General features: G+C 36.7%; 1 protein-coding gene and 1 pseudogene across 1 annotated transcript; both read right to left on the bottom strand.

Annotated features, from left to right (window-relative positions):
• Positions 1-3,736: 3,736 nt before the first annotated feature.
• Positions 3,737-12,603, bottom strand: LOC113355479 (annotated as a pseudogene).
• LOC113355480 (protein DETOXIFICATION 16-like) lies at positions 9,393-11,224 on the bottom strand. The gene is made up of 4 exons (XM_026598351.1): positions 10,939-11,224; positions 10,368-10,606; positions 9,824-10,284; positions 9,393-9,722 (listed from the first exon to the last, which is right to left on the bottom strand). Exons 1-3 carry the CDS (start codon positions 10,968-10,970, stop codon positions 10,094-10,096), a joined length of 462 nt encoding a protein of 153 aa, XP_026454136.1. The 5' UTR covers positions 10,971-11,224; the 3' UTR covers positions 9,393-9,722; positions 9,824-10,093.
• Positions 12,604-13,408: the final 805 nt, after the last annotated feature.

Here is a 13,408-nt window from a genome sequence, read left to right as displayed (position 1 = left end):
AGGCTGTCAATGGATATCCGTTGTTATCCGTTAGCCGAATCCGATTATCCGGAATCCTTTGGTTAAGTTCCGTTATATCGGTAATCGGATATCCGTAGCTGATAACTTAATGGATATTTTTATCCTACCGTAAGGGTACCGGTTAAGGCTATTTCCGTTATCCTTATTTCCGATAACGTGTGTTTAGCACGTGTAAATTCTTAAACCTAGGTAAATATACTTCGATTCATTCATTCTTCTTCAGTTTCAGTCGACCCAAAACAGAGAAAAAATAGAAGAAAAACTCACTCACCTCCTCTTCAGTTTCAATTCGTGAAAAATCATCTTCTTATCTATACATAATGTGTGATTACTGATTAGAAAACTAGGGTTATCTTCTTCTGTTTCTTTTGAGTTTAATTTAAATCCTAAAAACTCAATTTTCAATTTAGGGTTTCTGAAATTAGGGTTTTCAAAACAGATTGATATTCGTGAAATTAATCATGTCTCAAAGCGAAAGAGGAGCATCCAATCATGTTGGTTCATCAAGCAATCCCTCACCCTCACTTTCAGTTGCATCACAATTACCTGCTGCATCAAACCAAGTTCAAGGTTCAGGAATTCATTCAACACCTGCTGCTGTTACACCTGCGGTTCGTCCCAGAGAAGAAGCAGAAGATGAAATAGAAGTAGATGAAGATCCAATTATAGCTAAAAAAAAAAGAAAAAACTACATTCAATTAGGTCTGACGCATGGAATGATTTTGAAAGTCAATTGGAAAGAAGATAGTAAAACGGAAGCAGGTTGGGATAATTTTAGCTCACTGCAAACATTGTAAGAAGAAATTTGAAGCACCAAGGAACCAGCCGCTTGCATCACCATGCTAAAAAGAAAAGCCTGAGAATGAGAAAGGACAAAGAAAGATTACAACAATTAAAACAGGTAATGCACAAACTAAGTTAGCTAATTGGAAGTATGATGCTGATGCTACTAGGATACTTGTTGCTAAGATGATTGCTAAGCATGGTTATCCAATCACTATAGTTGAGCATCCATATTTTAGAGAGTTTGTTAAGTCTCTGAATCCTGCTCCTAAGCTTTACACTAGAAATACAGTTAGGGAAGATATCATGAAACTAAGAACTGAGTTCAAACTGCAATTACAAGAACAATTTGAAACAATTACATCTAAATGTAGTTTAACAACAGATATGTGGACATGTAAGCATACAAAAGATGGTTATTATTGTGTGACAATTCATTACATGGATGATGAGTGGAAACTGGTTAAAAAAACACTAGCATACACTTTAGTGCCATCACCACATTCTGGATAAGTTCTAACATTTGTAGTGAAATCAGTAGCTCTAGATTGGAACATATTGTAAGCTTTTTGCTATAGCTGCTGACAATGCTAGCTCAAACAATGTTATGATGGAAAATCTGAAGTCATGGCTTGATAGCAAAGATTGTCTAGTTCTTAATGGGGATTAGTTCCAAATGAGGTGTAGTAATCATGTATTGTACTTGATTGTGGGGTGTGGAATGAGAGTAGTTGCTCCATTTATAGATGAAGTTAGAGAGTGTGTGAAATATGTCAAGTCAAGTCAGGCTAGAAAAGAGAGATTTGAATGTGTTATTTTCCAAGTTAAGCTTCCTGCTTCAAGGTCTGTTGGTTTAGATGTGGATACCAGGTGGAACTCCACCTTTAAGATGCTTAACGATGCAAATTTTTTGAGACAAGCTTTTGTTAGGCTAGATGATTTGGACAATGACTTCAAGATACTACCAACTTCTCAGGAGTGGCAACAAGGAGTACATATATGTGAATGTTTGGAATTATTTGATGTGATTTCAACCAAATTTGTCGGGATTAAGTATCCCACAACAAATTTGTATTGTAATGGGGTTAAAGAAGTTAATAGATGCATTAAGATCTGGGAATTAAGTGAGCATGAGTATATCAGAGACATGGCCAAGAATATGAGGACAAAATTTAATAGCTACTGGAAATAAAGTAACACTTTGATGGTCATTGGAGTTGGTTTAGATCCTAGGTATAAGGCTAGATGGGTGGAGTTTGTTATGAAGAGAGTATATGGTGTGCAAAACTATCAAACTCAATATAACAAATTTGAGCTTTCACTCAATGCTCTTTACTGTGCTTATGAAACCAACACTATAACTCCAGATTATTTTGATAGTGGAATGAATTCAGCTGGAATTGAGATCTGTGCAGCTACAACAACATCATATGAATTTGGTTATGATGATTTTATTATGGAAAACAATGTGTTTGAGGTTGAGAAATCAGAATTGGAGACATACTTAGCAGAAACAGTTCTTCCTAAGGCACATCCACTGAAGAAATGAGGTTTGATATCTTAAGTTGGTGGAATCATGATCCTAAGTACCCAACTCTCTCAAGGATTTCAAGAGATGTATTGGCTGTTCCAGTGACAAGTGTAGCATCAGAATCAATGTTTAATATTGGTGGCAGGGTTCTCACATCTCATAGGAGTTCATTAGCTCCAGAACTTGTTGAAGCATTGCTTTGTTTGGGTGATTGGCTGCCAGATCTCAGTCTCAGTGACAGTGATAGTTGTATTACTGGTAACTTTCCTCACATCTTGATATTTTATTTGCTTTTATATTTATTGGCTTATTGCACTGACATTGCAAACTTAACTAACACTTTTGATTTTCCTTTAAAAATGCAGAAGTTCAGGACTAAGGAGGAATACATTTGCAGATGCAGTTGGCAGTGGAGATGGAGGAATGCATTTGCAGTTGTTGCAACATATGGAGATAAAGTTCCTTTCATCCTTTGTCTTTTCTTTTGCAAGAACATGGTTTTTTTTTGCTAGAAGTCTAGAACATCTGAACATGTAATTTGGTGGCGTGGATTTAGAACATGAACATCTGTATGTTTTTTTTATGCGGCATGGATTTAGAACTGGTTTTCTTGGATTTAGAACTTGCTCTGTGTTTGTTCTGTGAAAATATCGGATGGTATCGGAAAAATATCTGATATCCAGTAAGTCCGACGTAACGGTAATGAAATTGAATTTTAAATTTCCGTCGGAACTTAACGGATATCCGATATCCGATAATTTTAATGGCAACGAAAGCGGCAGAACCAATATCCGTTACGTTTAGTGTCGTTGACAGCCCTATCTTTGTGTTTCTTTAGGTCAAACTGTGATATTGCAGCAAACATCAAGCCCAACAAGATTATGGTTGGTTGCAAAGTACCGTTCATATTTTGTGATGCTGTATGCTCAGACAAGTGCGAGCAATTTTTGTTTTCAGGTAAAACACTTTGTCACTTAATAAATTTGGTTAGGGAAGCAACCATTTTCTCAAACTTGCAGGCATCATTTCTTTCAAAATTAAAAATTTTTGTGTTTCTAATTCTAGGATATAAGGATTACACAATCTACTACTATATCTAATGTAAATCATCCGGAAATACAAGTACTTTATGACACCACAGTTACAGGAATTGCAGCATCATAAACTCTTTCTGACGCCTGTTTTGCCCGAAATATGCCAAGTTACCGAAAATTAGACAAGAATGAATAACCAGCAAAACCAAGAAATTGTCGAAGACTCTGAAATAAAGAGGGTAAAAATTGTTTTACTTCTAGGGTAAAAATCATAAACTCTTTCTGACGCCTGTTTTGCCTGAAATATGCCAAGTTTTTTCATATAAGAAATTGTTACACGAACAACTGCAGAGAATTCTTCTGTGCTTTATGACACCATAGTCACAGGAATTGCAGCATCGTAAACTCTTTCCGACGCCTGTTTTGCCTAAATATGCCAAGTTACAGAAAGTAATCAGTTAGATTCATAACCAAGAAATTGTTTAAAAGATTGTGAAATAAAGACGGTAAAAATTGTTTTACTTCTAGCTCCCAGTTGGTGCGTATAGTGATGATAAGAAGCGAAAAACCTTGAACAGAAAGTGTGCATACCAACCCAATCTAAAGTCCCTGTATGGGAATTTCGCATTTACAAAAGCATCATTATCCGTACTTAGTAATCTTGCAAAATTTACCAAGTATGATAAGAGAAAAACCATCTAACCTTTCCTCCCACATGTAGAACAAAAGCTAGCAGAACCGCACAAGGAATTCCGACAAGGTAATAAGATCCCAGATTGACATAAGCACCAATCTTTTGCCAACCACATCCTCTAGCCGTACCTGAAAGAACGACTCGGTAAATATTTCAAGCCGATATATTGACACATAATTTACTGTTTAGCACTGAAAGAACCTGAAAGAACGGATTGAAGTCCGTCAATGAAGTTGGAGACGGCAAGTATTGGCATCATCACTGCAACATAATCCACCACCTCTTTCTCATTGCTATAAGCACTGCCCCAAATATGGCGTATCAAAATCATGATTATGCCTATTATAATTCCCTCTGTGGCAGCCAAAACAAACACAACTTGCACAGCTAAACGTGCAGCTTGAGGATGGCCTGCTCCTAGCGCATTGGAAACTCTTGTGCTGTGGATTTTTAGAAATATCTTTATGTAAGAGCTTTATACAGAGTACCTGACAAAGCTACATTACATAATATAAAGCGAAAAACACAATTAAGCATAATCATAAATAATTCAGAAAAACTAATACATTTAGCGCAACTGACCTTACAGCCCCACCCAGTCCAGATGGGATCATCCAGACCAATGCACCTGTGTTAAGGCTGAAAAACATGAAGGATTTAGCAAACAAGAGTTTTATTGGTTTTAGTATCTTGTGGATTTAGTGCACAAACCTTGATCGGCTGGGATCCAACTAGAATCGATATATCTATGATTGATCTGATTGATTAGTTACATGAGATCGGCATTCTCTATATTTCTCTTTGAGGTCTATATCGATTGAGTGTGAATCTAAACTTGACTATTTTGGTAGTATTCGATAGATTGATCTAACCAAACAAAAGAGTTTATTAGATTAAACTTAAAAGACTTTGTCAACAACTCATTATATCTTCAAGCAAGATTGATTAGAGCGGTCACCAAACAGATTATTCCTTTACTGTTTGGAATACGATCCAAAGGAACTTTCTATTCACGTGCATGAATCTAGAAGTCGAAGGCGCAGGGATTCGAGGAAAGTAAGTAGCTAGGGGTAGTCTATTTGGTCTCAACTATACGAAGTTGGTATTAGATTTTGTATAGCGGCTTAATTCTGAGAGTATACAAAACTGGACTAGGTCCCGGGGTTTTTCTGTATTTGCGGTTTCCTTGTTAACAAAATCTTGCTGTGTCTTTTACATTGTTTTATGCATTATAATTGTTATTATAATTAAGTAAAATACACAAGTGTGTTAGCTCCATAACACTTGATATTCATCATGTATAGTTCCGGTTATTACCGAACCTATTACCAAGTGCACTCCTTGTTGTCGTAATGTCTCAATCTCGTATCCATAGACAATCACACAAGGTGTGGAACCGAATTGTTGTATTGTCTCGACTCTGTCCGTAGACGATCACATTCGGAAGAGGACTTATAGGTTGAAACAAAAATATTGTGGTGTATTTGGGTACCCTCATCTTTTCATCTATATTTAATTAAGTGGACTGATCAGTATCAGGTCTAGTAAAAATAGTAAGACTAGTAGTGGCTTCAATTTCAGTGGAGTAGACTGTATTGGTATAATTTGAGCATTGACCTCTGTGATATGTTTGTGAGTGGTGAGCTCTAAGCAATGAGACATGAGCGACGAGAACTAGGGGATGAGATCTTAAGCGACAAGTTGTAATTAGTGAGTTTTGAGCGATGAGCTCATTCCGGCCGCTGGCATTTGAGTAAGATGGGCACTCAATAGTATGAATTTCCAGTGGTGTTATTTTAGGTGATCTCAATTGAAAGAATTATAAAATACTTATGACTCAGGGCATTAAAAGAGTGATCCAAGCAAGTCTACGATTTCACAATTTTTACTTCCAAATAATTTGAAAAGAATGGGAAATATCAAGTGGTATTTTTTTTCATTCATTAATCCAGATCTCTCCATTCTCTCTCTCTTCATACTCAAGCGATTTCCGTCGAGTATTATCCGCTTAGATCTGCTCCACTTAGAGTAGATCTGGGAAGTATTAGTTTTCATCTACTGTTTCCATAGACTAGAGAGTTAACGTTCAAGTTTTTTTAGTTTTTCGGTGTCGTCTCCGACGCTTTTCGTTGTTGTCAGACCTTTTAGTCGTGTCTTCATGACGTTTCTTGTGACGTGTTTCCCACGCTACTTCCTTGCATTTATGGAGATTCAACTTTGGTTGTTTGGTCTTGTAAGTATTTGGAGTTGAACTCTAGTCACTGAAATCTAGATTCTTCTGATCAAAATTAGGCACAGAAAACTCCTGATTTGGAATATCTTTTTCAAAGAAGATTCAATATTAAATGATAAGACTATGTCTAGAAACCATCTCTTCCTATTTAATCGTCACTCTCATACTTGCATAGTTTATCGTTTCCTTATATGATCATTTTCTTTCTGTTGTCGGAATATCCGACTATATATTTTGTACAGTATGTTCTTCATGTTTAAACAATAGTTTCTTGATGAACTTAATCACCTTATAATCAAGATCATGATTAATGAAATGGAATCCTTTGATTAAAAAAAAATCTTCTCCATTGATGCTATAAATAAATGTTTCTCAAATATTTATACAACAAATTCACCGAAAAGTAATTTACCCTTACATTAATGGCTAGTCACCAAACAGATTATTCCTTTACTGTTTGGAATACCGAAAAGTATTTGGACGTTGAGCTCCGGTCACTAGAATCTGGATTCTTCTGATAAAAATTAGGCAGAAAACTCCTGATTTGGATTATCTCTTTTCAAAAGATTGAATATCAAATGATAAGACTATGTTTAAAAACCATCTCTTTCTATTTAATCGGCACTTTTATACTTGCATAGTTTATCGTTTCCTTGTATTCCTTTTCTTTATGTTATGGAAATATCCGACTATATATTTTGTACATAAGCATTTCATGTTTAAACAATATAGTTTCTTGATGTACTTAATCACCTTATAATCAAGGTTCACGATTAATGAAATGGAATCCTTTCATTAAAAAAAATAAATCTTTCTCCATTAATGCTATAAATGTTTCTCAAATATTTATACAACGAATTCAGTGAAATGTAATTTACCCTTACATTAATGGCTAGTCATCCTTGACAAATCATTGCTAATAATTCACTCAGAAAGTTGGACGTTAAATAGAAAAAGATAAAACTATTATCTATTTTAGTTCAAAAATGAATGTACTCCAATAAAATTGTATTGAAAGAGTATTGCAATGGCTTAGCTTGAACCGGCTCATACACCTTCATTAAATTCTTTAGTGTACTTACAACCATGGAAGGGGTCGGGTATTAAGATCCTTAACCTCGTGGAGTTTGAAATTCTCCTATAGCAGCCTTGCATTCAAATTCAGTGCACAGAGTCGCAAAATCTAACGGCTGATAAGAAAGAGAGGTCTAATGATCTAACGGATAATAACATAGTTCTGACAGAATTCTATTTGTGAGATCCAACGATGGAATTTTAAAGTTTGGAGATCCAACGGTTATATCTACTTGAATTTTGTAATCCCTTATTACCGTTAAAAGGGGAGAGATGGAAGGGGCCGGGCAATGAGATCGCTAACCTCGTGGAGTTTGAACATCTCCTAGAGGGCCTTGCATTCAAAATTCAGTGCACTGAGTCGCAAAGACATGGAGATAACACTTATCATCTTTACCAGGGGCTTTCTCCATGTGATGAGAAAGTCACAACACAGAGAGGATATGTCCAAACTTTAAATTTGTTTGCTTGAAGAATGTCCAAATCACAAATATACTCCGTATCCTAAAAATATCCAAATAATTTTTGAGTTTGATAGGCGGCTACGCGCCTACCACATAACGGACTCTCAACGGCTTGGCTACTCTGTCGGGATTAAATCATGGATTTGTGTTGCAAAAATGTGGACTATGATGATATTGCAGCAAACATAAAGCCCAAGTAACAGAGAATGAAACAAGAGTAACCAACAAAAATCAAGGTTCAAATTGTTCCAAACTCTGAAATAAAGAGGCTAAAACATGTTTTATTTGTTGCTCCCAGTCTATGCGTATAGTGATGACACGAAGCGAAAAACCTTGAACACCAAGTGCGCATACCATCCCAACACAAAGTCCCTGTTTGCGAATTAGCCTGGCAATATTATACCAGGCGACGGTAAAATTAAAATCTAACGTCGCGTCCTTTCGTACAGTAGCGCTTTCCTTTGGGTTGGCGGGCTAGGCTGGAAATTGGGCCGGTCCACGTGACTGGGCCCCACCAGGGAAAAAAACAATAAAACAATACTTGAATTTAGTTTACAGGGGTGCTAAACTAGGTGATGATTATTAATTAGCTAAAGTCCACTCTCTAACACGTTAATGATCTACAATTATTGGATTAAACATTTTGTTAAAGTCCACTCTCTAATAACTTATATTCGTCGGAACTTATCAGGAAACTTCAAATGATAGTTACTACTGGTAGTACATAATGATCCATCAGAAGAAAGAGTTGACCTCCCAAACACTTGTGTTGGCAAACTATAAATAACAACAACAAAAAGAAACATCAGACTACAAGTTAATTTCAGCAAAGTAAAGATATGAAGAGCAAAACACTCATGAATTTGTTCACTGTGTTTGCTATGGTTTTGCCAATCTTCTTAGCTTCGGTTAGCGCATGTTCTCAAGTCGGGGAACCTTGTGGAATAATATCACTATGGGACGCTGACATCCGTGTATGCTGTGGAGTTGGTGTTCTTTGCAATGATAGTTTATGTTTGGGGCGTTTTTCGGGGATTTGTATCGATTGCGCCCAGGAAAATTGTTCCGAAAATTACCGTGCACCTTGTTGTGCAGTATAATGACCATACGGTGATTCAGCTTTGATATGAAGATCTATACCGATAACATTTGTGAAATTAATCGATTTGTTTAGTGCACTCTTTTGTGTTTTGCTTCACTTAATAACATCTTTGAGCTGCTATTGATTAGCTAGCTAGGCACATGGTCAAGCGCGGCCGTTTCTAGTACTTAATCGATCAAATGCTCGCTCTTAGATCATTTCGATGATTGTGTGTTTTGCTTCGTAATGTTAATTTGTATGGAAAATGGGTCATTTGTCCAAATATTTTTAAAACATGGTTCAAATGGACGAGTAAAAATTAGTATGGATGAAATGGACACAAAAAAAAATAGCAAGGATGAAACTGAATTTTTCCGGACTTAAACTTAAATAATAGTAAGGATGAAACTGGATGCATCCTGATGTAAATAAGAAAAAGTATTTAAAAATGGGTAGGATGAAACTGTTTACATCCTGACTATTTTTACATTTTTGTCCATTTAAACAGTATCAATTTCTAAATGTCATTTTCACTCAGAAATTGTTGATTTTGGCCTTTTTAACCAATTTTATGTAATTTGTATTCCTTGGAGGATTGTAATTTTATTACTAAATAATACAAGATTGATCTTATGTTTGCATCCCTTGGAGGCGGAGAACTAAATCTCTTTCAGGCGATAGTACTAATCTATCATGTAAATCATCGAAGAAATTTTTACACGAATAACTGCCGGAAATTCAAGTGCTTTATGACACCACAGTTACATGAATTGCAGCATCATAAACTCTTTCTGACGCCTGTTTTTCCTGAATATACCAAAATGAGACAAGGAACCAGTCAGACAACAAAAACCAAGAAATTAATTGTTAAAATATTTTTAAACAGAGAGGGTCAAGAATTGTTTTACTTCTTTCTCCCAGTCCGCGCGTATAGTGATGATAATAAGCAAAAAGCCTTGAACAAAAAGTGTTCATACCATCCCAACCCAAAGTCCCTATTTACGCAATTCCACATCAAGAAAACATCACCATCAGTCAATGTTGTGAAACGCGAGCTAGGCGCACGAGTCGCGCAGGGGGGAGCATAGCTAATAGAACGTTTAAGGCGCCAAAATGTGAGCCATTAGTATTTTTTTTTCTAGGCATGCCGGCCTAGGCGCCTCGTTTCACCTAACGCCTCACACAACTGGCATCAGTATTGAAGTGATATTCATAATTTGACCAAGTATAATAGAGAAGAACGTTCTAACCATTCCTCCCACGTGTAGAACAAAAGCTAATAGAACGGCACAAGGAATTCCGACAAGGTAATAAGATCCCAGATTGACATAAGCTCCAATCTTTTGCCAACCACATCCTCTAGCCGTACCTGAAAGGACGACTTGGTAAATATTTCAAGCTGATAAATTGACACATAATTTACTATTTAGCACCATTGATTGCAAAAAGAACCTGAAAGAACGTATTGAAGTCCGTAGACGAAGTTGGAGATGGCAAGTATTGGCATCATGACAACTACATAGTGCACCACCTCTTTCTCATTGCTATAAGCACTGCCCCAAATATGGCGTACCAAAATCATGATTGTGCCTATTAGAATTCCCTGTGTGGATGCCAAAACAAACACAACTTGTACTGCTAAACGCGCAGCTTGAGGATGATCTGCTCCTAGTTCATTTGAAACTCTTGTGCTGTGAAATTTTAGAAAAACTTTACTGTAAGAGCTTTATACAATCATCCAGCATAATCATTTTTAGTTTGTTCTTTTGATTGTTTGTTTCAATGTTGTGTGAGGCGCTAGGCGGGGCGCCAAGCCCTTCACCTCGCCTAGCGCCTAGGTGCCCCTAAGGCGCCCAAGGGGACCAGAAAAATAAAATGAAAAAGGTAATGACTCACGTTTATGGCACCTGGGGCGCTTTATTAGCTAGGCGCGCCCTGTATGCCTTGGGAGCCTAGGCGAGCGCCTAGCACAACATAGGTTTGTTTTACAATGAAGCGAAAATGGCAATTCAGGGCAACTGACCTTACTGCACCACTGAGTCCAGATGAGATCATTGAGACTAATGAACCGGTGTTTAAGCTGAAAAATATGAAGGATTTAGCAAACAGAAAAGATAATTAATTTTTGTCTTTAGTTTTCCATAACGAGAGTACAAAATTACAGCGTTGTTGTTTGCATTTTGAAAACATTCATCAAGCCAGTTATGAAACAAGTATGAGAAAGGAGTTTACGAGATCGATATCATCGAAGTTTCTAGCTTTGGGTTGGGAAGCAAACCCGATAGCAGAACCACCAGCTCAAAAGACCACACTTCTAAGTGTTCCAGTTGATGAAGTTAGACAATTGCTAAAATTATACAATAAGTCACTTAGGAAAGCAGGACTTACCAGACCATGATGGCAGAAGGAACTGCGAGTCTTATAAAGTTAAGAATGTCATGGAGTACTTCCTTTGAGAAACCAGTCCAAGTCCTTTCACATTTACCAGAGTACTTAACATAAAGTACGAGAAATGTCAGATTGATCCAACAAGATATGGAAGTCGCTATTGCAGCACCTTTATTTCCTAGGCCAGCTTTAAAAACCAGAACCCAAAACACAACAAAGTGCAGTAACGCCGTCATTGTCGAACTTATCATCATTGGGAAAACTATGTTTTGTGTCTGTAAAAACCTGACATAACACTGAAGAAGGGATCATATAACGAGCATAAACTCCTGCTTCGGCTGATATTTCAGGATCTTGTCCCACGGTTATGAGAATACGGCATGTGTTTGCCAAGACGAAAGCTACAGGAATGCTAACTAGTAAAAGAATAAACATTCCTCTTTGCATATGTATGCCCAACATATGATACTGTTTTGCTCCGTAAGATTGGCCTCATAGAGTGTCTAATGCACTTGCCATTCCCATCTAGTCCAAAAGATCAGAATGAACCATAATTAGATATGAACAACAAAAATCATATTAGTTCGATATCAAAAGAGGGTTTACTCTGAATGAAAAAAATTAATCATGGAACCATATTCGGGTTCTCCCATGGATTAAAATCAAATCTAACAAATACATAATACTCCATTTTCCAGTGTTACATATTCCGTCACCAAGGCACGCGGCACAAAACTAACAATTATCTTAAAAATGAATTAATTATCTCGACTTCTGAGTGGATTATCACACGCATGAGTGCACAGTGAGCACACACCTTTAAGCCATCAAATTTACTATATAGTATCACGTAAAGGCACATAAATAGATGTGAAATCTGACCACGACTTAGAGGAAGCAGCCATTGAAGCTGAAAATCGAATGTAATGGTAGAAATTAAGAAGAAGTTAACGATGAAAGTTGATTACCAGTAAGCTGAAACCAGTAACAGTTGCAAAAGAAGTAGCCATTGAAGCACCAGAAAGTGACAGTTCACCAAGATGACCAACAAACATAACTGAAATTAACTGTATACAAAACTGAAGGAGATTAACTGTTATTAGAGGTCCAGATAACCATAATTGTTTCTTCACTTCTTCAATAATGATCTCCGAATAACTACTATTCTTGTTATTTTCTTCTTCTTCTATTTCGTGATATTAATGGAGAATTCAAACTGCATTTTTATTCCTTTCTCTCCATCATTTCTGTGTTTTCTCTCAGAACACACACTGAGAGTACTCACTCACTCTAGTTGGAAAGAAAGAGACTCAAGAACTAGTGGGAGATTGACACCCTTCAACTATTTTCTTTTACGATTCAATAATTGTATCGCTAGGAAATCACCGTACTTTAACGCTTTTCTCAAAAGAGAAAGAATCCTTTTGGGATGAACGGTTGGCAAGAACCGAGGGCGACCGATCATATTCATGACTAATAGTTTCAAGTACGTACTTTTTGTTTTTCTTGGTTTGGACTGTTGACAGAGGCATTTCTGATTTAAAAGAAGACAGATAAGGCTAAGTCCTTTTGTCCACTGGTGTCGTGTGGAACAGGCTTTCGTCATGCGCCTTTAGTGAACCAAACACACCGTGTAGATAGATGCATGGATTTCTTCTAAGCGAAACATTATAATCTAGACTCAAAAATAACCTCCACATGAAGAAAAACATGCAAATTTCTAGTAAGAGAATTACCAACTGTGAAAATAATGATAATTACCAACCGTGAACTGATAATGCAAATCTTTAGACTGTTAGGCTGTCAATGGATATCCGTTGTTATCCGTTAGCCGAATCCGATTATCCGGAATCCTTTAGGTTAAGTTCCGTTATATCGGTAATCGGATATCCGTAGCTGATAACTTAATGGATATTTTTATCCTACCGTAAGGGTACCGGTTAAGGCTATTTCCGTTATCCTTATTTCCGATAACATGTGTTTAGCACGTGTAAATTCTTAAACCTAGGTAAATATACTTCGATTCATTCATTCTTCTTCAGTTTCAGTCGACCCAAAACAGAGAAAAAAATAGAAGAAAAACTCACTCACCTCCTCTTCAGTTT

This window comes from Papaver somniferum, chromosome 3, assembly GCF_003573695.1.
Source record: "Papaver somniferum cultivar HN1 chromosome 3, ASM357369v1, whole genome shotgun sequence".
Lineage (NCBI taxonomy): Eukaryota > Viridiplantae > Streptophyta > Magnoliopsida > Ranunculales > Papaveraceae > Papaver > Papaver somniferum.
This window is presented reverse-complemented; position numbering and strand designations above follow the sequence as displayed.